General features: G+C 45.3%; 1 protein-coding gene across 1 annotated transcript in view; it reads right to left on the reverse strand.

Annotated features, from left to right (window-relative positions):
• FRMPD2 (FERM and PDZ domain containing 2) overlaps positions 1-26,655 on the reverse strand; it is a 119,838-nt gene that overhangs the window by 77,516 nt on the left and 15,667 nt on the right. Inside the window, 6 exon segments of the mRNA XM_038578012.1 lie at positions 691-778; positions 1,562-1,694; positions 3,457-3,648; positions 7,060-7,125; positions 10,428-10,585; positions 12,293-12,418. Coding sequence (XP_038433940.1) covers positions 691-778; positions 1,562-1,694; positions 3,457-3,648; positions 7,060-7,125; positions 10,428-10,585; positions 12,293-12,418 — 763 coding nt within the window.

Consider the following 26,655-nt stretch of genomic DNA (forward strand, 5'->3'; position numbering starts at 1 on the left):
AACTCTTTGAGGAACCTCCACACAGTTTTCCAGAGTGGCTGCACCAGTTCACATTCCCACCAACAGTGCAAGAGGGTTCCCCTTTCTCCACATCCTCTCCAACATTTGTTGTTTCCTGCCTTGTTAATTTGCCCCATTCTCACTGGTGTGAGGTGGTATCTATTGTATGTATTTATTTATTTGACAGACAGAGATAGAGAGAAAGAGCACGAACTGGGGGTGGGGGGAGGAAGGGCAGAGGCAGAGGGAGAGAAGCAGGCGCCCCTGTGAGTTGGGAGCCCGACTCAGGGCTCCATCCCAGGATCATGACATCAGCCAGAGGCAGTCGCTTAACCGACGAGCCACCCAAGTGCCCCTAAACCATTATTTTTAGGCACTATATTTTGTGGTCATTATGCTGCCTTGTGAGGCAACAGGTAATCACAACAATGTGGAAACATGTTGTTTTACATAACTAAGCCTGAACTCAATTCCCAGAGGAGACAGAATGGCCCGACAGCACAGCTGCCATACAGCCCCCATCACCCGTTGGCTGTGTATCAGCTTAAATGTGTTGTTTTTTCACCTTCCAATGGAAAAGGATCAGCTTTTTCTGGAGAAGCAAAAGGTTTCACATCAGTAATCAGTAAAGAAGCAAGATACAGCAGTCCCCACACGAATGGTCCACACACCGTACAGCTTGCTGCTTACCTGCTGACAGCGAGGCTGTGATGACTGTGTGCTGGGGTGCTCAGCCCAGGCACCAGGGAGCTCTGCGTCTCTGTGCTTCTTTCTGAAACTAACCAAACAGCACAGTGGAGGGCACGGAAGAGGCGAAAAGCATGGCTTTCTTGAATCAAGCAGACTGAAGTGTGGATATCAGCTGTGTAACTTTGGCAAACTTACCCTCTCTGAGTCTGTTTGCTCATGGGAGAAATGGAAATGACAGTTACAGTCAAGGGAGCTTTTTTATTTTTATTTTTTTTTGGAGGAGGATGAAGAAAGATAAAACCTAGTGGCAGAGTGCCTTGCTTCAGAGACAGCAAACAATAACATTGTTTTTAATTCCTTATTTAAATTCAAGCTGGCTAACATATACTGTATTATTAGTTTCAGAGGTAAAGTTTAGCGATTCATCAGTTGCATATAACAGCCAGTGCTTATTACATCACGTGCCCTCCTTAATGCTCAGATTCAGTTGAAGAGTAGAGAACAGTGGAAGATTTGAAGAGTATTCTAAAATCCATTCCTTTAACACAACTGGAGCAAGAACAAAAACAGTCTCTTAAAGATTGCTTTTCTTCTGCTCCACCTAGACACTAATTTTAAAAACCTCTTTTTCTTATGCTGTGTGTTGAAATTTGTTTTATCAACTCGGACACTTAAAACTCAATAAAAAAGGAGTTTATGTTTGATATAAATAATATCTTCAGATGAAGCTTTCCTCAGGACACAGCCCTTTCTCTCTGGGGGCTCCGTGGAAGAGGGAAGCTTGCATGGGTTTTCTCGGCTGCCACAGCATGGAATCGTCCAGTCCACTCAGGACAGGAAACAATGGGAATGCCTGGGATGCTGTACCCACCTCTGCAAGGGTGCAGACGCTCCAGGGCCCATGCTGCTGGGTTCTCGTAGCTCTCCTGATGCAGCCTATTCCTGAGCAGGTAGCTTCTGTCCTGCTGCATAGGGGAGCTTTCTTTCACAACTCTGCTCTCCACCTGAAGGTCAAGTGCATCCCAAAAGTCGAGAGGGGACGTTTATATAGACACAGACTGGCTGTCAGATTAAGTCAGTTCGGAAGTGTCTGTCCTACACAGTGAGAGCCTAACAAGGTGCTCTGGCACCAGACGTGCTCCAGACTCCACCCCGCACGTGCACCCTAGATGTAATTCACTCCCCTCCCCCAGAACAAGTGTACTCCTACACAGTTGTGCCTTTGTTCCTGTGCTCCCCCTACCGCCTAGGACCCCCCCCCCCCCCGCCCCCGCTGAGCTCCTCTGAGCCTCTAAGATGCAAAGCTATGTTCTCTCCACTTCCAAACCTCTCCATGTCTGCCCTCAAGGCAGAGGGCAGTGTCCCTTCTGTCACCTTCCCTCATCACCTTACTGGCATCTCTCTGATACAACACTATATCACATTCTCTTGTTTCTCCCCGACCTCACCGTGTGATTTGTGCTTCATTGTAGCTCCTCTGGCTCAATGAATAGGAGCAACATGTTCAGATGCCAAGACAGAAGGGATCCAAGGGGAACAGGATGTGAGAAGCATTTTCTGACTGGCTAGAGGCAGCATCCACCCCCAACTGTCCCCTCCTCCATCCACATGGCCCTGCATTAGGCTTGGTCTCAGTTCTCCAGCCTGCACCTTGGGCAAGTGCACGGCCACCCAGCCAGTCTCCAGCCCTGCCTACCTCTGGTTCCTCTCAAATCCAGACCTCCATGTGTTTATATCCCACACACCTCACTGGCCTCTCCCCAGTCCCAGCATTGCCCCAGCCTCAAGGGGCCCAACCCCGACACAATTCCTGCCCCAGAACTCCCACCCCACCCTCCATGGGGCCAGGCTGAGGCTGTCTCCACCTCGTGGCTGGGCTTGTCAACCACCCTGTCCTCCTTTCATCATTCCCCCTCTCCTAGGGGCACTTCCCCAATAAATAACATGCATAAGGGCACCTGTGTGGTGCCATAGGTTAAGCATTCGGCTCTTCGTTTTTGTTCTTATCGTGATCTCAGGGTCATGATATCAATCCCCCATCAGGTTCCGCACTCAATGTGGGGTTTGCTTAAGATTCTCTCTTCCTTTCCCTCTGCCCATCTCACTCATGCACTCACTCGCTCGCTCTCTCTCCTTTTCTAAAAGAAATAAATCTTTAATAATAATAATAATAATAATAATAATATGTATAAGCTTCGCCATTTCTGGCTTTGCTTCAAGGGAATCCGACCTAAGCCAAATGCCTACTATGTGCCAGCCTCCTCCTAGGCAGTGGGGAGCACACAGGGCAGCAAGCAACACGGTGTAACAGGTGCAACAAGGGGACTCTCTGCAGATACAAGACATCAGAGGAAGGGAGGAGCCGGGGGCTGTAGGCACAGACAGGGAAGGCTCCTTACACAAGGCTTAGTCAAATTTTGATAGATGAGCTACTCGTGGGTTATAAACACAATTGTTTTTATATAAAGAGTCTCTTTGAAAGATCCCAAGAGTCTCAGCCACATTAGAAATCTGGGCCCCCCAAAGGTCTTCACCAGCACTGCCCAACAGAACTGCAATGATGAGATTGTTCTGTATCTACCCTGTCCAGAATGGTCATCACTAGCTACATGTGGCTACCGAGCACTTGAAATGTGGTGGGTGTGACAGGGGAATTGAATATTTTATTTTATTTCATTTCAATTGACTACAATTTAGCTAATTTAAATGTCAACAACTACCTGTAGCTGGTGGCTGCTGGGTTGGGAAGCACAGGTAGACACTGACCTCGGAGATGGTGCTCAGTACTAAGGTGGCCAGCTGTCGAACGTGGACATTGGCAGAGGCTGGGTAGACAGCCATTTCTTCCCGATGAACCCGACAAGCTTCCAGAACCGACTGCAAGGGCAGCCGCCTGCTAGGCTGGTTCTCGCACATGGTCAGCAGAATGGAGTGCAGGGGCTCACGGAGCCGCAGAGGCTGGAGAGAAGAAGGGCCAGTGAGTCCAAGAGCTTGCCGGGGGTGCAGTGGGGACTAATGGACAGATGTTCTCATTACCACCTGACAGACACCTGCCCCTTCGGGAGAATTTAGGGACCATCACAAGATATGTCACTGGGGCCACAAAATGCAGAGCAATTATCTCTATGCCAGTTGTGGGAAGTCTGCTGTTTTCTGGTCTGGAATGTTTTTCAGTACACAGAGAGCACAGACATGTGCTTGGAATACTTATGAAAAATAAGTGTTTGGGCAGCCCCTGGTGGTGCAGCGGTGTGGCGCGACCTGCCACCCGAGGTGTGATCCTGGAGACCTGGGATCAAGTCCTGAGTCGGACTCTCTGCATGGAGCCTGCTTCTCCCTCTGCCTGTGTCTCTGCCTCGCTCCCTCTCTCTCTCAGAATGAATAAATAAATAAATAAATCTTAAAGAAAAAGAAGTGCCTGACAATATGGATTTCCACCCATGATCTGTGCTCAGATCAAACCAGGGATCAGCCTTCAATTCACACCCATCTGGGCAACCTGTCAAAATCTTTCTCGAGTACTTCTCAAATGCAATTACTTCTCAAATTACTTCCTCAATTACTTTCTGCCAAATTACTTCCCAGATTATTTAGATGGGCCTCACCGGGCCTTTCCCCCTAGAATGTGAGCTCCAGGAATATAACGATTGTGCCCTTTATTGCTCAGAATCTACAGTGGTCACCACAAGGTCACTGATCTTTGGCTGACCTTTAATGTCAGATGTACCCATCAGGCAAAGGAAAAAAATACTTTTTTTTTAAAGATTTTATTTATTTATTCATGAGAGAGAGAGAGAGAGAGAGAGAGGCAAAGACACAGGCAGAGGGAGAAGCAGGCTCCATGCAGGGAGCCCGATGTGGGACTCGATCCCAGGTCTCCAGGATCACGCCCTGGGCCGAAGGCAGGTGCTAAACTGCTGAGCCACCTAGGGATCCCCTGGAAAAAAATATTTTATTAAGCACTTCCCTCATGCATCTAAATGGCCATTGTTTATAGGGAGAAGTCCTCAAATTGATTCCAAATCAGGCTTTTTCTCACACTCACACATACTGTGGGTCATTTTTGAGATAAAGGTTACACTACCATTTCATACCGTGGAGGACCAGCTGTGAATTCCCATCCCCGTGTGTGAGGGGGATGCTGTGTCCTGGGCTCACACAGCCAATCCGAGTGCCTCTGATGTGCCCGGGATCCCATAGCTACTTGAGCTACATGGTGGCAGACCATCCCTGCTTTCAAGGACTTCACACTCTGATGAGAAAGATGGTCAACTAAAGGGACAAGGATTTTGGTCTTGGGAAGCACAGACAGAGGAAAAGATCGAACCCAGCTTGGGGAGGGCATGGGGGTGCTGGAGGAAAGAACTGGAACTAAATCTCAGAAAGCACACTGGGGTTGACCAATTGACCAGGAGAAAAGTGAGGGAGTGAACCACAGATGGAGGCAGCAGTATGTGCTAAGGGTGGCGTGTTTTTTTTTTCTTACATTCAGATTTTAATAAACTGACAATCTTTAAAACAAGCATGCTAGCCTATAATGAATATAGCATATACAGTAATTTAAACATTTAGAACTATATATTATACTGCAAAAGCAAACAGCACAACACTCATCATACTCATCATTACCTGCGGTGTACACTATCTCTAAAAACGAAAATACAAAACAGTAAAATGCACCTATGGTACATGTGTGTGTGTGTGTGTGTGTGTGTGTGTGTGTGTGTGTTTTCTTTTCTTTTTTTTTTTTTTTTGCAGTTATGAGTAATCATAACTCTGGGTTGAATGGAGGGAAAATTATTGGAGGAGTTGAAGTGACTGAGAGACCTGGGTGTTGGAAGGATCATCTGTGTGGATATGGCAATTACCAATAGTTGAGATGACATTGGGAAGAGTGATGGTAAAGCAGGATCTAGAATAATCGAAATATGATCCCTGGGAGTCCGGAGAAGACAACAGTGTTCAGATAATCCAATGACATGAAATCCTATGCAAGACACCTATCTCACCTGCATGCCACCTGTCTCACCTCCAGGCCTGTGAGAGAATGAGGGCTGTGAGAGAAAAATCAGGCCTTGCTTAGGAAGCCTGCCAGGTCTCAGGGAACTCGGGGGGAGAGCCAGGTGTCCTGTAGGGAAAGAAGTAACAAGAATGGCCATACAATCGGTTGAGGACAAGGGAGATTTTGCTAATCATGGATTATGAACTCTAGAGGTCATGAGGGAAGAGTTTCAGAAATTAGGGAGGATAGAAGGCCACAGAATAAGGGGAAAACAAGGCCTCATAGGGAATCAAAGGCCTGGAGACAAGGTGACTTGGGAGCTAGGGAGATTGTAGAATTGATGCAATCAGGGACAAAGACACAGTGAGATGGGGCAGGACAGTGACCAGGGGGAAAATGATGAAGCAGGGCCCCTTGTTCAAAATTTTTAAGAATCTCAAAATGGTGACATCAGAGCATTAAATGAAGCATGGGTCCTTTTAAGTACAATTACATGGGCCACACACCCATGAAGCTGGCCCTGATGATGGTAGAACTCTAGAGAGGAATCAGAACCATGGCTAAGAACCCAATTTGGGGCTCTAGGTATGCCCTGCTAAGAAGTGGCACCTAACCCCGTGGGGAGTAGGAAGCTAAGAAAGATCTCACATAAAGACAGGTAAGAACAAAAAGCACCAGACAACATTGGGATGTTGAATTAGAGAGGGCAAAGGTGAGAGGGAGGAAGGAAGGAAGAAAGGTAGGAAGGTAGGAAAGGGATGAGGGAGGGAGGAAGGGCAGGGTTCTCCAGCTTTTGTTACACTGGTTTCTAAGGAATCCTTAGTGTAAGATGAAAATTTATACACATACACACAAACACATACATTCTGTAGTCAAAAAGTTTATACAATGTTGTGATAAAGTTGAATATTTTTTTTTGCTTTATGCTTTCTCAGAGCCTTTAATAAACTGCTGTGCCAAATCTTTGAGAGGAAGATATTGTAGCAAGCATTTTCCCAAATTGATTGAGCACAGCACTGTTTTCCAGGGAAGCATTTCACTTCAGGAAGGGTTGCTTTAAAGCCTATTTTATACATCTGTATCTTCGCTCCTCCTCTAGTTTGCTACTTCCTCTGAGCAGATAAGTCTTCTTCTGCTTGCCAATCCTAGATTGTGGCTGGCTGCATTGCCATACTGAGCAGCATTCTGAGGTGCTTTCTGAACTCAGCAGGAGCACTTCTGTAGTGGGTTGGCAGTGCCTTCCCAGAACCTAGGAAGACAGAGTGGTGGCACACAGCTCAAGAGACATGATCCCTGTTGGGAAGAAAACCTGAGAATGAAATCCAAAAACATGACCTGGAGAGACTTTGCATATCTCATGTACAGACCTGATTTTGTGGGACATGGAAGCCTGCCGACCAGTAGAGAGTCATTCCCAAAGCATACACGTGCATCTGCCCAAGACAAAAAGCACCAGGTTAAATTGCAGTCACCTCTGTTATTTCATAGTCCTGCAAAAAAAACACCACCCAAGTTCTACCCGTGGCAGATCCGGTTGGCTGGCTAGCCCAACAACCATCTACGACTCTCATAAACTTTCCCTTCTCCCTTCCACTCTGGCAGATTAAAGCCACAGGGACCATGACACCTCGCTTTGGCAAAAGACACAGAAGTCTGTTAAGGTGTTTTTAAGGAAACTTTTATTTTTCTGACAATAAGAACACAGGTAGCTAGCTGTTCCCACTCTTTCCTCCTTTTGCCTTGTCTATTGATAGGATCACAGCTGCCATCTTGAGACCATGAGGCAACAGGCACGAGAGCAAAAAGCCAGCATCTAAGAAGGGTGGACTGGAAATACATAGCCCAGATCTTGATGACGTTTACTGAGTGGCTAACCAACCCCGAGATCTCTTGTGAAGCAAATAATGACTGAATCTGTGGTTCTAGCCTCTGTATTTTAGGCTTTCTGGTCCATGTAGCCAAAGCCACCTGTATGTGACACACTGGGGCGGCCTGATTTAAAAGTATTGCGTGCTGTCAGAAAGCAACATGGTGAAATGGAAGAGCATTATCTGATGCCTCCAAGCCTCACTTTCTTCACCTTTAAAGTGAGTTTTCTGCCTGAATACTCATGAGCATTGAGTAAAAAGCATCTGGCAATGGTAATGATAATTATTGTTATGATTATCCAATGCAGAGCATTCTCACAGCAAACCGGGCTCTAAGTCTTTTACTTATATCGACTCATTTAGCCCTCAACCCAGTCCTGGGAGGTCAGCGTTTTAATTGTCTCCATCCCTTAGAGGAAGCAAAGCAAAGGCAACTTAGGGGACTTTCCTGAAGAAGATCTAAAGCCTAAACTTGAACTAGAGCCCCTGCCCTGGGCCTTGGCTATGTTGCCTCTGGGTCATGCTAAGTTCTCAATAAAAGTCAATTTATTAGCTTCTGCTGCAATTGACAAGCTACAGTTAAAGTTAGGATCTATCTTTGAGGGAAATGATTTTTGGAACTTTAGAAGGGAGGCAGTGAGTTAAAAAAACATGGTGTGTAAAACAGCATGGTTACTTTAGCAAACCACTCAGTTAAATACAAGTGAGTTTGGTTTTGGTTTTTTGTTTTGTTTTGTTTTGTTTTGTTTACATCTCTAGGTCAAGGGCATATGTCCGGGATCACATGTGCCAATTTTCTCTCCGAAACTGTACCCCTAACCTAGTCAACCAGACATCTGATGAATGTGACTAGACACCTGCAGAAAAGTCCACAAATTGCATCCTCATCTCTGGAGAAATGCTCCTGAGAGTAGATGCTAGAGCAGTGTCCTGAGCACTGCCAGAGGCACCATCCATACTCTGTAACTGACTTGGATTCCAAGGGTTCTGTCTAAATATTCTAGGGTGAGGCCTAAGGCCAAAATGACAATAGCCTTCATCCCAAATCCCAAATCCGGCCCATTAGTAGATGCTGCCTGGAGAAGGATGGTGACAATTTTGAAGGCAACTCCTGGCTCAGTGGGAAAGAACACCGTGATCAATTGATGATGCCTGCCATGAGCACAGGGTGGGATGATAGAGGCATGAGTGACCTGGAGTTAGAGACCTGCCCACACCTTCCACCTGCTGTGGCACTAATACTCCGAGTAGTGGGGTGAGTGTGTCTGAGTGCTGGGGAAAGGTGGATGTTGGCCTAAGGAGAGGAGTCAGGGTATCATCCAAAGCTCAGAATGGAGCCCAGAGTTGGGGAGGATTGTGAGCACAGCTTTTGCTGAGACCACTTTCCTGATTGCTCACCTCACCTGCCACAGCACCCAAGACAAGTTGGATGCAAAGGAGCCTCTGGCAGATGGTAGAGAAGAGTGATCAATAGAACTGAGTAGTAGGGATGCTGTAAGAGAGACACTGGCCAGGTGACCCTGTCTCTTGGCCTACTAAATACCAGTTTGCCATTGGCTGGGGTTCACTGCCCCAGGAAGCTAAGACCTCTGGACTTTTGGGGTACATCAGCATGAAGCCCTCTAGTAGTTGTTCAGAAAGTCAGATCCCACGGCTCCAGCTGTGGCATCTCAGCTGGTGAAGGAGGCACCACAAAGAGACCCAAACAGAGGGACTGAGAGACACCCACATCTGCATCTAACACGGGAATCCAGGGATTCATTCCTGGGATTCTGTTAGTGTGGGCAAGAGTGTAGGAGCCTCAGTGCTGGGTGACTCCCTGTGGGGTGACAGAGTCAGGGTCACTGCAACCCACTGTTGGGTCTGACTTGGAGACATGTGGGTGCAGACAAACCAACCCCAGAGGCTACCGATGCCTCCTGAGAAAGGCAGGACTTCTAAGCTGCACTCTTCTCAAGAAAGGACAGGGAGGAAGAAGCAGAACTTGCTGATGAAGTGCCCGCTATGCCCTGAGTGTGGTATGTCTGCTTTACACTGCTCTCTCCTTAGAATTTTTTCTTTTTAAAATGAAAAATAATATTTACTAAACTTTTTGCTATTCAGAAGTGAAACATGTCCATGGAAAACCTAAAATCACCACTGATGTTGCCATCCAGAATAACCACTGCAGACACCTTGGTATATATATTTTTAGAACACACACACTCTCTCATCTCTGACTGTCTCCGTATGTATATGTTTGTGTGTGTGTTTATTCAACTAGGGTCACATTGTAAATGTATATATTTAAGTTCTTTACAAGCCATTCCATAAGCCCTTACAGTTTCACTTTAATGCTGTCTTATTTACTGGACATATAGTTTTTTTCCAATTTGTCAGTAATGTCAACAATACAACAATAAACATAGTGCAGCTAACTCAATCTTTACTCATGCCTTAGGATACATTCCTATTTGAGGACTTTTGAGGGTTTTGCTACACGCTGCCATGGGTACCAATGTCCCAGACTGTTTATCCACAACTTTTCCTTTTTTTTTACCCACAACTTTCCCAATGCTTCTTTTTAGAGATTTATAATAAGCTGATGGATTCAGTCAAATCAACCTCATTTTACTGATGTAGAAATTGGAGCTCAGAGAAGTTGACCTATCCTCATCTAAGAGCTAAAAAAAAAAAAAAAAAGAAAAGAAAAGAAAAGAAAGAAAGCCTGGGAATAACATTTTTTAAACCCGTTCTGCATCAGTATTTCTTGGGGGTAAGCTGGGTGGGAGTTGGGGATGCCACCTCCAGGACAGGTCCAAGGTCCTAGGACCAGGTCTTTCCCTGGGACAGGCCCAGAGGTGCTGCAGAGCTGCCACACACCTTACCTGAGATGCATCAGGCTGTTCATCACCACTCTGTCCCTGGAGCAGTTCAGGGGCCTTGAAAGGAGCCGCCTCTATGTGAGAAACATGGTCCTGGAAAGAAAGACTTCCAGCTGCGGATAGCAGGGCTGACCAGGGGCAGATCACATAGTCCAAGGAATCTGAAACCAAGGCCAGGATGGGAGTTTAGAGATGGGACCACTGTCTGGAGGGCCAGTTGTGGATCTGTAACCAACAGGTGCCCCTGGGACAGACTAAGAATAAGACCCAGGGGATCCCTGGGTGGCGCAGCGGTTTGGCGCCTGCCTTTGGCCCAGGGCGCGATCCTGGAGACCTGGGATTGAATCCCACGTCGGGCTCCCAGTGCATGGAGCCTGCTTCTCCCTCTGCCTGTGTCTCTGCCTCTCTCTCTCTGTGTGTGTGTGACTATCATAAATAAATAAAAATTAAAAAAAAAAAGAATAAGACCCAGGAAAACATCAAGTGTAATAAATTCAGCCTTGATACATGCATGCACAGGGGCACGAGCTACCAAGTGTGGCTGCAGTCCACCAGGAAACTAGAACCTGCATCCAAATCCCTCAGTGCTCTGAGTCTCAAGGTAAGAGGTAAAGAGAGGTGAGGTCCACTTGGAAATAAGCCCAGGTAGGAGTTCTTTGGCGCCAAGCCTAAGACCAAGGCGGCTGGTCCTCTGGGTGTACTGTAGCTAGCTATGCATCAGCTCCCGCCCCAGGGCAGGAAAGAGGGAGGGAAAAACCTCAGGGAAGATGAAACCGAGGGTGCAGATGCTCAGTGTCCTTTGCCTCGGCACACTGGGCCCCGGCCCTCTGCTCACGTGGCCCCTCGTGCGGGAGCCTCCAGGCGGGCCTGCGGCCCCAGGCACAGTGACTTCAGAGCTGACCTCTGAGGGGGCACCCGCTTTGTTCCAGTTACCAACGAAATGTCTCGCAGGTCCAAATTCACCTGACCGTGTCCCTTACAGTGATGCGACGGCAGCTTTCTCAGTAGAGGGCGCTGGAAGGACACTGTGGGAGGCGGGTGGGTTGGGGGGGCTGTTCCCGAGTCGCGAGTCGCGGGGCCGACACACCACGCGCCCGACCAATGTTTCCTGCGTCTACACAGACGCCGTGGGCTCCAGGTCTCCTGCCCGCACTGGCTCCCGGGGCTGTGGCTGCCGGGTGCCCATCTCCACCCAGGGGGTCCCCCTCGCCCCTGTTGGCAGTTCCTGTGCCTCGCTTGTCCGGGGACTGCTGGCCACTTCTGGCTGGGCACAGCCGCGGAGGTCGCTGTCCTGGTGGGCTCCAGGCACAGCAACCCCAGATCTGAACCCCAAGCTGGGAAGGGGCTTCCCTTCATAATTAGCCATTAGGTAAATCACCAAGAGAGAGCCCTGGGGGCCATGTGGAATTGTCTTGTATCTTACAACTACTCTACTGTTGGAATTTAATCATTGTTTGTATTAACCTCCCTCTCCTCTTTAGACTACCTAGTTGTAGGTTCTGTCCCCTGATGGGACACAAGGTGATGTGCCACCTGGCAGGGGACAGTCTGGGGCTGTCAGCTGTCCAGGTAGCTGCCCCCTGCCTCCTGTCTCCTTATGCTCAGACTGTCCAGGGGCAGGGAGAGGCTCAGAGAGCTGTGACCACTGTCTCCCTAGAAGCAAGGCCTTTCTTTCAACGCTGCTGCATGCAGTGAGTCCAAGAGACAGGCCTGACTTCCTTGTGTGGTTCCACGGGTAGATGTCATTTGCCCACTTGATCTGATGGTTTGGACTGATCACAGATCTGAGAAGCAGCAGCCAGTAGCATGTCTGGGAAGCTTTGCACTCAACTCCCTGTGATTCAACTGCCCCAAACACACTCTCGTACCTTCACGAAGGTCTTCCAGGAGCCGCTCAACAGCTAGGGACAAGAGGGACCAGATTTCCTCCTCCAACAGAGCTTCACCTCTGACCTGAAGGGCACTGGCCAGGACCACAGAGGCCAGGCTCATGCCTGCAAAGACATGTACATGGCACAGTCCTCACAACGTCCACAAGCAAACCTCGGCCTGCACTCACCACTGCAACCCGGCACAGTGCAGGCCCTTTGAAGCACACAGCACCATATTTGCATCTCCTGCATCCCTGGGGCAGAGTACACAAGAGAAGCTACAGAAATGCTTACTAGGGGGCTGGCTAGGCTGGCCAGCTGATTCAGTGAATTAGCAAATAAACTCCCAAATGAAGGCTTAAGTGAATAAATGAGCAAAGAAATGAACCAGCAAGATGGTACCTCCCTCAGTGGAGCAAGGGCTGTAAAAGAGAAACCCATGCCCAGGAGCATCTTTAGCCTGCTCTCCTCTCTGTCTGGGAAAGTAGGTTAACAGCATTTTTTTTTAATCTCCGATGCATGATTCATGTCTTTTCTTCTGCCACATGCAGAGTTGAATTTGGTGCCAGCAGCAGCCCTGTCTCTAACGATCCCCAACACCTGCATGAAGACTGAAAATCACTAGCTGGGATAGCGAGCCCTGTGTTTTGAAAAGGTACAGGTCACAAGAAAGCACGGGACTGAGTTTGCCAGAGAAGGGATAAAGAAAGCTGGTCCTCTCCGTCTTTTCTTAGATGGGCTCCTTTAAGTCAAAGCTGACATTTAAATGTCTGTTCCCCTGACAAAGCTGCCACCCACTAATCTCCAGCCCCAGGTGGGATGGCAGCAGGAAGAGGCCAGGCAGGCTTTTCCTAATCCATTTACGTTGTTGTTTATCTCTTCTATAGCCTCAGGGAGGGCGGGAGTGCTGTGTGGGGAGCAGGGTGGAGAGCACATTAGGGGACCCTCATCCCTCCATCCAACACAGCTAATCCAAGCACTCCACTCACCAGCTGCTCAGCTCCCTGTGTATGCCTGGAAGTTCAACCTCCTCTGGCCTCAGGAAGTCACTTTATGACTAGGAAAAGATTGCATTGAAAGTATTTTAGAAAAAAAAAAAAAAAAGTATTTTTGGCTGGTGTGCTGTGGCTAGTCAAGACCATCATTTCAACATAATAAGTCAATGAAGGAAGGGACAGCCTTTTCAACAAATAGTGCTGGATCTATCATGGAAAAAAAAACCCCTCATATCTTTTTTTAAAAATTAACTCAAAATGAATCATAGCTGTAATGTAGAACACAAAACTTTACTTTTTTTTTTTTTAAACAACACATGAGAGAAAATATTCAAGATTTAGGACTAGGCAAAGAGTTCTTAGATTTGACACCAACATCATACCTTACCTTACATGTGCTCAGAGCACTTAGATTAGCCTATAGTTGGGCAAAATCATCTAACAAAAACCAACTTTATAATAATATGTTGATTATCTCATGTAATTTATTGAATAGTGTTCTAAAAGTGATAAACATAATGGTTATAAGTGGATCAGTTATTTACTCTTGTGACCATGTGCCTGACTGGGAGCTGAGGCTCATTGCAACTGCCCAGTGTCATGAGAGGATCATAGTGCATATCACTACCTCAGAAAAAGATCAAAATTCAAAATCTGAAGTATGGTTTTTACTGAACATGTGTGGCTTTTGCTTCATCATAAAGTCAAAAAGCTATAATTGAGGGCACCTGAGTGGCTCAGACAGTTAAGCATCTGCCTTCAGCTCAGATGGTGATCCAAGGGTCTTAGAATTGAGCCCCTCGTTGGGCTCTCTGCTCAGGGGGGAGCCTGCTTCTCCCTCTCCATCTGCCTGCTGCTCTGCTTACTTGTGCTCTCTCTCTCTCTCTCTCTGTCAAATAAATAAATAAAAACTTAAAAAAAACCCTATAACTCAAAGCATTACAAGTCAGGGATCACCTCTATATAAAGAACTCCCACAATCAGTGTATAAAGACAACCCAGTTTTAAAATGGCCAGAAATGTCAACTCTAATTCAATAATAAATAAGTTTAAAGTACAGTAAAAAATAATTACAATAGGCAAAACTGAGAGTGTCACAGGTAAACTGTAATGTATGGTCAACCTTTTTTTTTAATGGGCAAAGACTATGAATTGATATTTTCCCAAAGATGTACAAATAACCAATAAGCACGTGAAAAGCACATGAGCACATGAAAAGATGCTCAACATAATTAGCCATTAGGTAAATGCAAACCAAAACCACAATGTGATACCATTTCAGATGTATAAGGAAGGCTATAACCAAAAAGATGAATAAGTGTTGACAAACATGCAGAGAAGTCGGAGTCCTCATATATTGCTGGTGGGAATGTAAAATAATAAACTCTTCTTAAAAGAATCAATTACAGCTACCATAGGACTCAGCAATTCCACTCCTAGGTATATACCCAAGACAAATGAAAACATGTCTCACCAAAACTTGTGCACAAATATTCATAGCTGCATCCATGGTAATATTCAAAAGTGGAAACAACACAAACATTTAACTAATGAATGAATACACAAAATGGTATACACATATGATGGAATATTATTTTGCCTAAAAGGAACAAAGTACTGCTACATGCTGCAAGATGGGTGAATCTTTTCTCTTAAACCCTTTTATCAAGGCATAATTGACATACAAAAAGCGGTACATATCTAATGTATACAACTTGATGAATCTGGAGTTAAGTATATATCCATGAAACCATCACTGCTTGAAAACAATATGCTAAGTAAAGGAAGCCAGTCACTAAAGGTCATATATCATATGATTTTCTTCACATGAAATATCCAGAACGGGCAAATCAATAGAAACAGAAAGGAGATTAGTGGTTGGCAGGGAATTGGGGAAGGAGGGTATAGATTTCTTAAGGGCACGATGATAATATTCTGGAATTAGTTGTGTTGGTTACATGACTTTGTGAATATACCAAAAACTTCTGAATGATACACATTAAAAAGGTATGTGAATTATATATCAATAATTTTTAAGAGAAAAAAGAGATGAAGAGGAACCTACAATTAAAGGACATACCAAATCGATTTAAAATATGTAAAACTAAACATAGTATAGTAGGAATAATAGGAATGCACATATGAGGGATAAAAATATAAAGAAACAAAAGGACATTCTGACTATAAAAGTCTGGATAATGGTTACCTTTAGGAGAATAAGGGGACTGTGATTGAGATGGAGAATTTTGAGGGGTTTCTCGAATGGGTGACAAAGTTTTATTTCTTAGCCTCAGCGATGGTTACAAAGGTGTTCGTCTAAGAATGATCCATTAGGGGATCCCTGGGTGGCGCAGCGGTTTAGCGTCTGCCTTTGGCCCAGGGCGCGATCCTGGAGACCCGGGATCGAGTCCCACGTCGGGCTCCCGGTGCATGGAGTCTGCTTCTCCCTCTGCCTGTGTCTCTGCCTCTCTCTCTCTCTCTCTCTCTCTCTCTCTCTCTCTGTGACTATCATAAAAAAAAAAAAAAAAAAAGAATGATCCATTAGACTACAGATTTGTTGTAATGGCTCTCTGTGTCTGTTCTTTTACAATAAAAGTTTAAAACAATTTTGAGCATTGCCCTGATGAAAATATTTTTAGGCAAATCCCCAAAAAAGCACTCCATTTCCACCTCTTTTCTCAAAATATAAATCCAAAAATTTTCATCAGTGATGTTACATTTGTCTGGAGAGAATTATCCTGAAATCCTGTCAACAAATGCTAACCAGCTGAAAGGCTCAATCATTCTTTCCATGTAAGGGAACATCCAACATCTAGGAGAGCACATAACTGATCAGGTTGGCCAAACACCACTCTTGGTTAGGGTTAAGAGTTCCTTGAGGCTTAAGTTGCCATTCTCATTGCTGGAAGTGTCAGGATTACAGCTTCCACATCAAAGGCAACCCCAAACACAGGAGATAATACTAGAAAACTGGTCATCATCCTCTCCATTAAAACAAAACAAAACAGAGGTGGGTGGCTCAGTTGGTCAAGCATCTGCCTTGGGCTCAGGTCATGACCCCAGGGTCCTGGGATCAAGCTCACATTGGGCTCCCTGCTCAGCAGAGTGCGCTTCTTCCTCTCCCTGCTGCTCCCCCTGCTTGTGCACTCTCTCTCTGTCAAATAAATACATAAATTCTTAAAAAAAAAAAAACTGTCCCCGTCCCACTTATTCCAAATGTACACGCATGATCCCACTGTAGAAAGAAATATCTACATTCCACTTCTCTATACGAACTCTGTCTGACCCCAGTGTCACAGGTGAATATTCCATTCTGTCCACAGGGGTAAGGTGATGCCTGGAGGGAGTGTCAACACTTGGGAACCATTAGTGGCTCTGGATTTCCTTGGCAACCCTGACCATACTCCCTCACTCTGATAGGGAGTAACTTCAGTGCCTCCATTCCAGTCTACCAGCCCTCAATGAGCAGCCCAAACTTGTGTTAACATCCCAATCTCTGTAATATTGCCAATTCCATTTCAGAGCCAATTGATACTGACAATAAAAGGAGCCACTCCATTGCACTTGCTGTCTGCCGGGTACTGTTCCCAGTACTTCGTGTATATCAGTCCAAGCCTATGAGGCTGTCGCCAGCAGCATGCTGCGGTGCCTCTGGGCTTGCTTTCAAGTGTTTTTACACAGTCTGCTGTACCATGAACTAAAGGAAAACCATTAACTATCTAAAGAACAGAGAGATCCCATCACACAGATAAACCCTGGCTTCCTGCCAGTAAGGAAGCTCAGGCAAAGTGTCAGCCACGGGTATTCTTTTGGGGGGCAGCTCTGTTGTTAGACCTTCACGTCTCATTCACTTCCAGGCTCCCCTCTGTGGGCCAAGTCCTTCATATTGACTATATTCACTGAAGGCTCCTGTGGTCATCTGCTAACTCCAGTCTCCTCCATCTGAGGCCTCTTGCCTCTCAGGAGTGTCTTCAGACCCCCTTCCATAAGTTCCCATGCTATGGTGCATCCTGTCTCCCGGGACTCTCCTCTAGTGGCCTCTGGCTTCCAGCAGCCCGTCCTGTCTGCTCTGCCCATGCCCTCGACATCCATGCCTCCGCCATCCCTTTATTTAACAAATACCTACCAAGCAGTTAGTATATTTTAAGCTACAAATAGAAAGGTGAAAATATAACATCCTCCCCTTGCAGGTCTTACATTCTAGTGGGGACAGGCAGAGGGGGACAGATACTGAGCAGGAAAATAGATAAACAAAATAAAACCACAGAGAGAGAGACTATGAAGAACAAGTAGACAAGGGGATTCACTTGAGCTGGAGCGGTCAGGGAACGTTCCCTAAAGCTGAGGCCTGAAAGGCTGAGAAGGTGCCAGCTGCAGAAAAATCTTTCCGGGCAGAGAGAACAACAGGCACGGAATATCAGGGCTCGACAGATTCCAAGAACAGAGAGAGAAGCAAGCTGGGCAGGAGCATGATGAGGAAGGGGAGCAAGTGGGCACAGAGGTGTGAAGGGGGAGTTGCAGAGCCGGCCAGATGCCCCTCCACCTCACCTTTCAGGCTAAGGAAACGAATTTGCACATTTGCTTAGACACATAGGAAACTCGGCCTGCCAACTAGCCTACAGTAGTGCAAGGCTCAGCAGGACCCTTTCGGACGCAGTTATGCTGCTATTGACTAGAGCAGAGACAGAAGTAACAGAGCCTGAGGGCCAGCCACCTAACTCATTGTCTCATTTAACACCTCACCAGTGCTGTTAGTAGGGAGGGTTTTGATCAAGGGCAAGCCTCACATCTCCGTCCTGCCCACCTCAGGAAGAACTGTGTCCAGGTCATCTGGGCTGCTACTGAGTGATGGTCACCAAGTACCAGCTGGTGGATCAAGCCCCCCTATCTGAGGGCAAGCCATGTGCCCTTGTTGCCATGATACTTGATAGCATTTGTAAAGTGCTGAAGAACTGCACATTCCTGCTAATCCTTACCTACTTGCTGGCTATGTAATGGATTTGAAGGACCTCAAAGGCCCCTCTCAGCTTAGGAGTTCAAGGTACCACTGCCCAGGAATAGGAGGCATAAGCACGGAAGCGGGGGAAGTTCAGGGGACAAGGCACACTGCCTCTGGTCTCGTGAGGACAGGCCAGTGGGCGACCACTCTTTCCTTGGAACCACTCCTGTTGCTTCACATTCATTTCCCCTGACTGTTCAGGATTCTTCTTCCTCTCATCGTCCCTGGAATACTGTCCCTCGGGATTCTAGCTCGGGCCCTGTGTTAGTCTCCTATGGCTGCTTGAACAAATTACCACAAGCTTGGTGGCTTGAAGCAAGAGAAATTTGTTATCTCAGAGACATCAGTTTTACAGGGCTAAAATCGGGCTGCAGGCAGGGCCACACTCCTAGAAGCTCTAAGGGAGGATCTGCTCCTTGTCTCTTTCAGTTTCTGGTGGCTGCCAGCATTTCTTGGCTTGTGGCCATATCATCCCAATGTCTGCATCCATGGTCTCATCATCTTCTCCCCTTCTATTTTAAATCTCCCTCTATCTGCCTCTTACAAGGATACTTGCGATGGCATCTAGAGCCTACCTAGATAATCCAGGACAATCTCCCCATCTCAAGACCCCTTAACTTAACCATATCTGCAGTCTTGCCATTTAAGATAGTATTCATGGATTCCACAGATCAGAATCTTTTGAGGGGCTTGGCAGGGAAGCATTGTTCAACCTACCACCTGCCATTTTTCATTCAATACTCTACCTGTTGGCCAAAAAAGGTATCAGCCCTGGGAGGTTGAATCTCCAGCTCCTCAACTCCCTGGCTGTGTGAGCTTGGGCACAAGTATATATATTCTTAATGTCTCTATGCCTTAGTCTTGTCATCTGGGAAACAGGGTTAATCATAGCAGCTACCTCATGTAACTGTTAGCAGATTATGTTAAAGGGCTAGGTATGTAAAAAGTGATGAATGCATCTTATTTCCCTTCTCTTTCTATCTCTGTTATAATCACTCAGAGGGATTTTAAGCATCAGAGCTGCTGAGAAGTTTCCAAGTATGAGATTCTTAAGATATGGTGTTAATTGTTTCCATCTGTCTGCCAAGATTGAGGTGCTTTAAACAACCCATTTTAAACCTTAGCAAGATGCCTAAAATATCTCAATCTCCCCAAAATAGACACCCTACACAACCAGGAAAGGATGGGGCTCCCAAGGAATCAAACCTCTCAGAACGATCCGTTTTCCCTCCTCCTTTTGGTCCTTATGTCTCCCTTCATTCCTTCTCCCTTTGGACATTGATTAAAAACCTTCTGCCTGCACTCAGACCAAAATATGAGCAAAACTTTCCAGAAGGCAAATGACATCCCCCCCTAGGAAAAAAAGACAGCTTTTGCCTCATCTGGGTTCTGTTTAAAGGGCTAAAGGTATCAAGGCTTAACTTCCAGAACTCTCCTACAGTGACTTCCTTGAAACTTGATCTCAAGCCAGTAATGGATGATATTGTGTCACTACTATATTCTTCACAGAGACCCTACTCTCCAATATAAACACTGGCTGTACCAACATGGTATGACCTTGAGCAAGTAACTTCCCAAAATCTCTTCCCCTCCCCCGCCCCACTATGAAACAGAATGATGCTTCCTACTTTACAAGGTGGTTGTGAGAAACAGAACAAGCCAATGAAAAAACGACGACCAGCAGATATCCTACCTTTCTTCAGTCTCCCAAGATAGAACGTTGCATTTCTAGATAGGAGAATGGATACTGAAGTGGAGAAAAACATTCAGAGTATTTTAGAGGAGTGTTTCTCCTACCATCCATCTTTTACATAATATTTCCCCAGTATTTGTTATATTACCTATGCTCATACGGCAACTTTTTTTATTTAAGTGCATTTATTTTAAAAGGAAATTGTTGTTTTAAGAAATGGAAAAATTAGGAGGAGGGGCAAGATGGCGGAAGAGTAGGGTCCCCAAGTCACCTGTCCCCACCAAATTACCTAGATAACCTTCAACTCATCCTGAAAATCTATGAATTCGGCCTGAGATTTAAAGAGGCAACAGCGGGAATGCTACAGGGAGAAGAGTTCGCGCTTCATTCAAGGTAGGAAGACGGGGAAAAAGAAATAAAGAAACAAAAGGCCTCCAAGGGGGAGGGGCCCCGCGAGGAGCCGGGCTGAGGCCAGGACGAGTGTCCCCAGGACAGGAGAGCCCCGTCCCGGAGACGCAGGAGCTGCACCGACCTTCCCGGGCAGAAAGGGGCTCGCAGGGAGGTGGAGCAGGACCCAGGAGGGCGGGGATGCCCTCGGGCTCCCGGGGACACTAACAGACACCTGCGCCCCGGGAGAGTGCGCCGAGGTCCCTAAGGGCTGCAGCGCGCACGGCGGGACCCGGAGCAGCTCGGAGGGGCTCGGGCAGCGGCTCCGCAGAGGGGGCTGCGGGGCGGGAGCGCGAATCCAACAGCGCAGGCCCCGGAGCACAGGGCGCCGGGACACAGCCCAGGATCCGACCTCCCCCGGGACAGGCAGAGGCGGGGAGGGCCCAGGACAGCGAGGACGCTCCTGCCCCGAGCTGAGCAGATCAGCGGCCCCGCCCCGGAGCCTCCAGGCCCTGCACATGAGCGCTCCGGAGTTACTGCAGGGGCTGACTCCAGGTTTCCAGAGCTGGCCGCTGCCACTGGGGCTGTTCCTCCTGCGGTCTCACGGGGTAAACAACCCCCACTGAGCCCTGCACCAGGCAGGGGCAGAGCAGCTCCCCCAAGTGCTAACACCTGAAAATCAGCACAACAGGCCCCTCCCCCAGAAGACCAGCTAGACGGACAAGTTCCAGGGGAAGTCAAGGACTTAAAGTGTACAGAATCAGAAGATACTCCCCTGTGTTTCTTTTTTTTCTTTCTTTCTTTCTTTCTTTCTTTCTTTCTTTCTTTCTTTCTTTCTTTCTTTCTTTCTTTCTTTCTTTCTTTCTTTCTTTCTTCTTTCTTTCTTTCTTCTTTCTTTATTTCTTTTTGCTTTTTGATTTCTGATTGCTTCCCCCACCCTTTTTTCCCCTTTCTTTCTTTTTATTTCTTTTTCTTCTCTTTTTTTCTTCCTTTTTTCTTTTTTCTTCTTCTCTTTTCTTTCCTTCTTTCTTTCCTCTCTTTTTCTCCTTTTCCCAATACAACTTGTTTTTGGCCACTCTGCACTGAGAAAAATGACTAGAAGGAAAACCTCACCTCAAAAGAAAGAATCAGAAACAGTCCTCTCTCCCACAGAGTTACAAAATCTGGATTACAATTCAATATCAGAAAGCCAATTCAGAAGCACTATTATACAGCTACTGGTGGCTCTAAAAAAAGGGATAAAGGACTCAAGAAACTTCATGACTGCACAATTTAGATCTAATCAGGCAGAAATTAAACATCAATTGAATGAGATGCAATCCAAACTAGAAGTCCTAATGACGAGGGTTAACGAGGTGGAAGAACGAGTGAGTGACATACAAGACAAGTTGATGGCAAAGAGGGAAACTGAGGAAAAAAGAGACAGACAATTAAAAGACCATGAAGACAGATTAAGGGAAATAAGTGACAGCCTGAGGAAGAAAAACCTACGTTTAATTGGGGTTCCCGAGGACGCCGAAAGGGACAGAGGGCAAGAATATGTATTTGAACAAATCATAGCTGAAAACTCTCCTAATCTGGGAAGGGAAACAGGCATTCAGATCTAGGAAATAGAGAGATCCCCCCCTAAAATCAATAAAAACCGTTCAACACCTCGACATTTAATTGTGAAGCTTGCAAATTCCAAAGATAAACAGAAGATCCTTAAAGCAGCAAGAGACAAGAAATCCCTGACCTTTATGGGGAGGAGCATTAGGGTAACAGCAGACCTCTCCACAGTGACCTGGCAGCCCAGAAGGGGCTAGCTGGATATATTCAGGGTCCTCAATGAGAAGAACACGCAACCAAGAATACTTTATCCAGCAAGGCTCTCATTCAAAATGGAAGGAGAGATAAAGAGCTTCCAAGACAGGCAGCAACTGAAAGAATATGTGACCTCCAAACCAGCTCTGCAAGAAATTTTAACGGGGACTCTTAAAATTCCCCTTTAAGAAGAAGTCAGTGGAATAATCCACAAAAACAAGGACTGAATAGATATCATGATGACACTAAACTCATATCTGTCAATAGTAACTCTGAACGTGAACGGGCTTAATGACCCCATCAAAAGGCGCAGGGTTTCAGACTGGATAAAAAAGCAGGACCCATCTATTTGCTGTCTACAAGAGACTCTTTTTAGACAGAAGGACACCTACAACCTGAAAATAAAAGGTTGGAGAACCATTTACCATTCAAATGGTCCACAAAAGAAAGCAGGGGTAGCCATCCTTATATCAGATAAACTAAAATTTACCCTGAAGACTGTAGTGAGAGATGAAGAGGGACACTATATCATACTTAAAGGATCTATCCAACAAGAGGACTTAACAATCCTCAATATATATGCCCCGAATATGGGAGCTGCCAAATATATCAATCAATTGATAACCAAAGTGAAGAAATACTTAGATAATAATACACTTATACTTGGTGACTTCAATCTAGCACTTTCTACACTCGATAGGTCTTCTAAGCACAACATCTCCAAAGAAACGACAGCTTTAAATGATACACTGGACCAGATGGATTTCACAGATATCTACAGAACTTTACATCCAAACTCAACTGAATACACATTCTTCTCAAGTGCACATGGAACTTTCTCCAGAATAGACCACATACTGGGTCACAAATTGGGTCTGAACCGATACCAAAAGATTGGGATCGTTCCCTCCATATTCTCAGACCATAATGCCTTGAAATTAGAACTAAATCACAACAAGAAGTTTGGAAGGACCTCAAACACGTGGAGGTTAAGGACCATCCTGCTAAAAGATGAAAGGGTCAACCAGGAATTTAAGGAAGAATTTTAAAAATTCATGGAAACTAATGAGAATGAAGATACAACTGTTCAAAATCTTTGGGATGCAGCAAAAGCAGTCCTGAGGGGGAAATACATCGCAATACAAGCATCCATTCAAAAACTGGAAAGAACTCAAATACAAAAGCTAACCTTACGCATAAAGTAGCTAGGGAAAAAACATCAGATGGACCCTACGCCCAGCAGAAGAAGAGAGTTAATAAAGATTCGAGCAGAACTCAACAAATTCGAGACCAGAAGAACTGTGGAACAGATCAACAAAACCAGGAGTTGGTTCTTTGAAAGAATTAATAAGATAGATAAACCATTAGCCAGCCTTATTAAAAAGAAGAGAGAGAAGACTCAAATTAATAAAATCATGAATGAGAAAGGAGAGATCACTACCAACACCAAGGAAATACAAACGATTTTAAAAACATATTATGAACAGCTATACGCCAATAAATTAGGCAATCTAGAAGAAATGGACGCATTCCTGGAAAGCCAAAAACTACCAAAACTGGAACAGGAAGAAATAGAAAACCTGAACAGGCCAATAACCAGGGAGGAAATTGAATCAGTCTTCAAAAACCTCCCAAGACACAAAAGTCCAGGGCCAGATGGCTTCCCAGGGGAATTCTATCAAATGTTTAAAGAAGAAACCATACCTATTCTCCTAAAGCTGTTTGGAAAGATAGAAAGATATGGAGTACTTCCAAACTCATTCTATGAGGCCAGCATCACCTTAATTCCAAAACCAGACAAAGACCCCACCAAAAAGTAGAATTACAGACCAATATCGCTGATGAACATGGATGCAAAAATTCTCAACAAGATACTAGCCAAGAGGATCCAACAGGACGTTAAGAAGTTATTCACCATGACCAAGTGGGATTTATCCCCGGGACAGAAAGCTTGTTCAACACTCGTAAAACAATCAATGTGATTCATCATATCAGCAAGAGAAAAACCAAGAACCATATGATCCTCTCATTAGATGCAGAGAAAGCATTTGACAAAATACAGCATCCATTCCTGATCAAAACTCTTCAGAGTGTAGGTATAGAGGGAACATTCCTCAACATCTTAAAAGCCATCTACAAAAAGCCCACAGCAAATATCATTCTCAATGGGGAAGCACTGGGAGCCTTTCCCCTATGATCAGGAACAAGACAGGGATGTCCACTCTCACCACTGCTATTCAACATAGTACTGGAAGTCCTAGCCTCGGCAATCAGACAACAAAAAGACATTAAAGGCATTCAAATTGGCAAAGAAGAAGTCAAACTCTCCCTGTTCACCAATGACATGATACTCTACATAGAAAACTCAAAAGCCTCCACTCCAAGATTGCTAGAACTCATACAGCAATTTGGCAGCGTGGCAGGATACAAAATCAATGCCCAGAAGTCAGTGGCATTTCTATACACTAACAATGAGACTGAAAAAAGAGAAATTAAGGAGTCAATCCCATTTACCCGAAAGCATAAGATACCTAGGAATAAACCTCACCAAAGAGGTAAAGGATCTATACCCTAAAAACTACAGAACACTTCTGAAAGAAATTGAGGAAGACACAAAGAGATGGAAAAATATTCCATGCTCATGGATTGGAAGAATTAATATTGTGAAAATGTCAATGTTACCAAGGGCAATTTACATATTTAATGCAATCCCTATCAAAATACCATGGACTTTCTTCAGAGGGTTAGAACAAATTATTTTAAGATTTGTGTGGAATCAGAAAAGACCCCGAATAGCCAGGGGAATTTTAAAAAAAGAAAACCATAGCTGGGGGCATCACAATGCCAGATTTCAAGTTGTCCTACAAAGCTGTGGTCATCAAGACAGTGTGGTACTGGCACAAAAACAGACACATAGATCAATGGAACAGAATAGAGAACCCAGAAGTGGACCCTGAACTTTATAAAGGAGGAAAGACTATCCACTGGAAGAAAGACAGTCTCTTCAATAAATGGTGCTGGGAAAATTGGACATCCACATGCAGAAGAGTGAAACTAGACCACTCTCTTGCACCAGACACAAAGATAGACTCAAAATGGATGAAAGATCTAAATGTGAGAGAAGAATCCATCAAAATCCAAGAGGAGAACACAGGCAACACCCTTTTTGAACTCGGCCACAAGTAACTTCTTGCAAGATACATCCACGAAGGCAAAAGAAACAAAAGCAAAAATGAACTATTGGGACCTTATCCAGATAAGAAGCTTTTGCACAGCAAAGGATACAGTCGGCAAAACTAAAAGGCAACCTACAGAATGGGAGAAGATATTTGCAAATGACGTATCAGATAAAGGGCTAGTTTCCAAGATCTGTAAAGAACTTCTTAAACTCAACACCAAAGAAACAAACAATCCAATCATGAAATGGGCAAAAGACATGAACAGAAATCTCACAGAGGAAGACAGAGACATGGCCAACACGCACATGAGAAAATGCTCCGCATCACTTGCCATCAGGGAAATACAAATCAAAACCACAATGAGACACCACCTGACACCAGTGAGAATGGGGAAAATTAACAAGACAGGAAACAACAAATATGGGAGAGGATGTGGAGAAAGGGGAACCCTCCTGCACTGTTGGTGGGAATGTGAACTGGTGCAGCCACTCTGGAAAACTGTGTGGAGGTTCCTCAAAGAGTTAAAAATAGACCTGCCCTATGACCCAGCAATTGCACTGTTGGGGATTTACCCCAAAGATACAGATGCAATGAAACGCCGGGACACCTGCACCCCGATGTTTCTAGCAGCAATGTCCACAATAGCCAAACTGTGGAAGGAGCCTCGGTGTCCATCGAAAGATGAATGGATAAAGAAGATGTGGTCTATGTATACAATGGAATATTCCTCAGCCATCAGAAACGACAAATACCCACCATTTGCTTCGATGTGGATGGAACTGGAAGGTATTATGCTGAGTGAAGTAAGTCAATCGGAGAAGGACAAACATTATATGTTCTCATTCATTTGGGGAATATAAATAATAGTGAAAGGGAATATAAGGGAAGGGAGAAGAAATGAGTAGGAAATATCAGAAAGGGAGATAGAACATAAAGACTCCTAACTCTGGGAAACGAACTAGGGGTCGTGGAAGGGGAGGAGGGCGGGGGGTGGAGGTGAGTGGGTGATGGGCACTGAGGGGGACACTTGACGGGGTGAGCACTCGGTGTTATTCTGTATGTTGGCAAATTGAACACCAATAAAAAATAAATTTATTATTAAAAAAAGAAATGGAAAAATTAGTATTATTGGACATAAATAGAAGATAATGGTAACTTTTTTTTTTTAATCATTGAAATCTTACCACAGCCCAAAGCTGGGTCTTTCATTGTGAAAGGAGCAATGTCAAAAATATAATTCAATGTTATTAATGCAATTCATGTTCCATGGTCCTGCCTTTCCTTTGGGAAGCCTTATGTCATCC

Source organism: Canis lupus, chromosome 28, assembly GCF_011100685.1.
Source record: "Canis lupus familiaris isolate Mischka breed German Shepherd chromosome 28, alternate assembly UU_Cfam_GSD_1.0, whole genome shotgun sequence".
Classification (NCBI taxonomy): domain Eukaryota; kingdom Metazoa; phylum Chordata; class Mammalia; order Carnivora; family Canidae; genus Canis; species Canis lupus.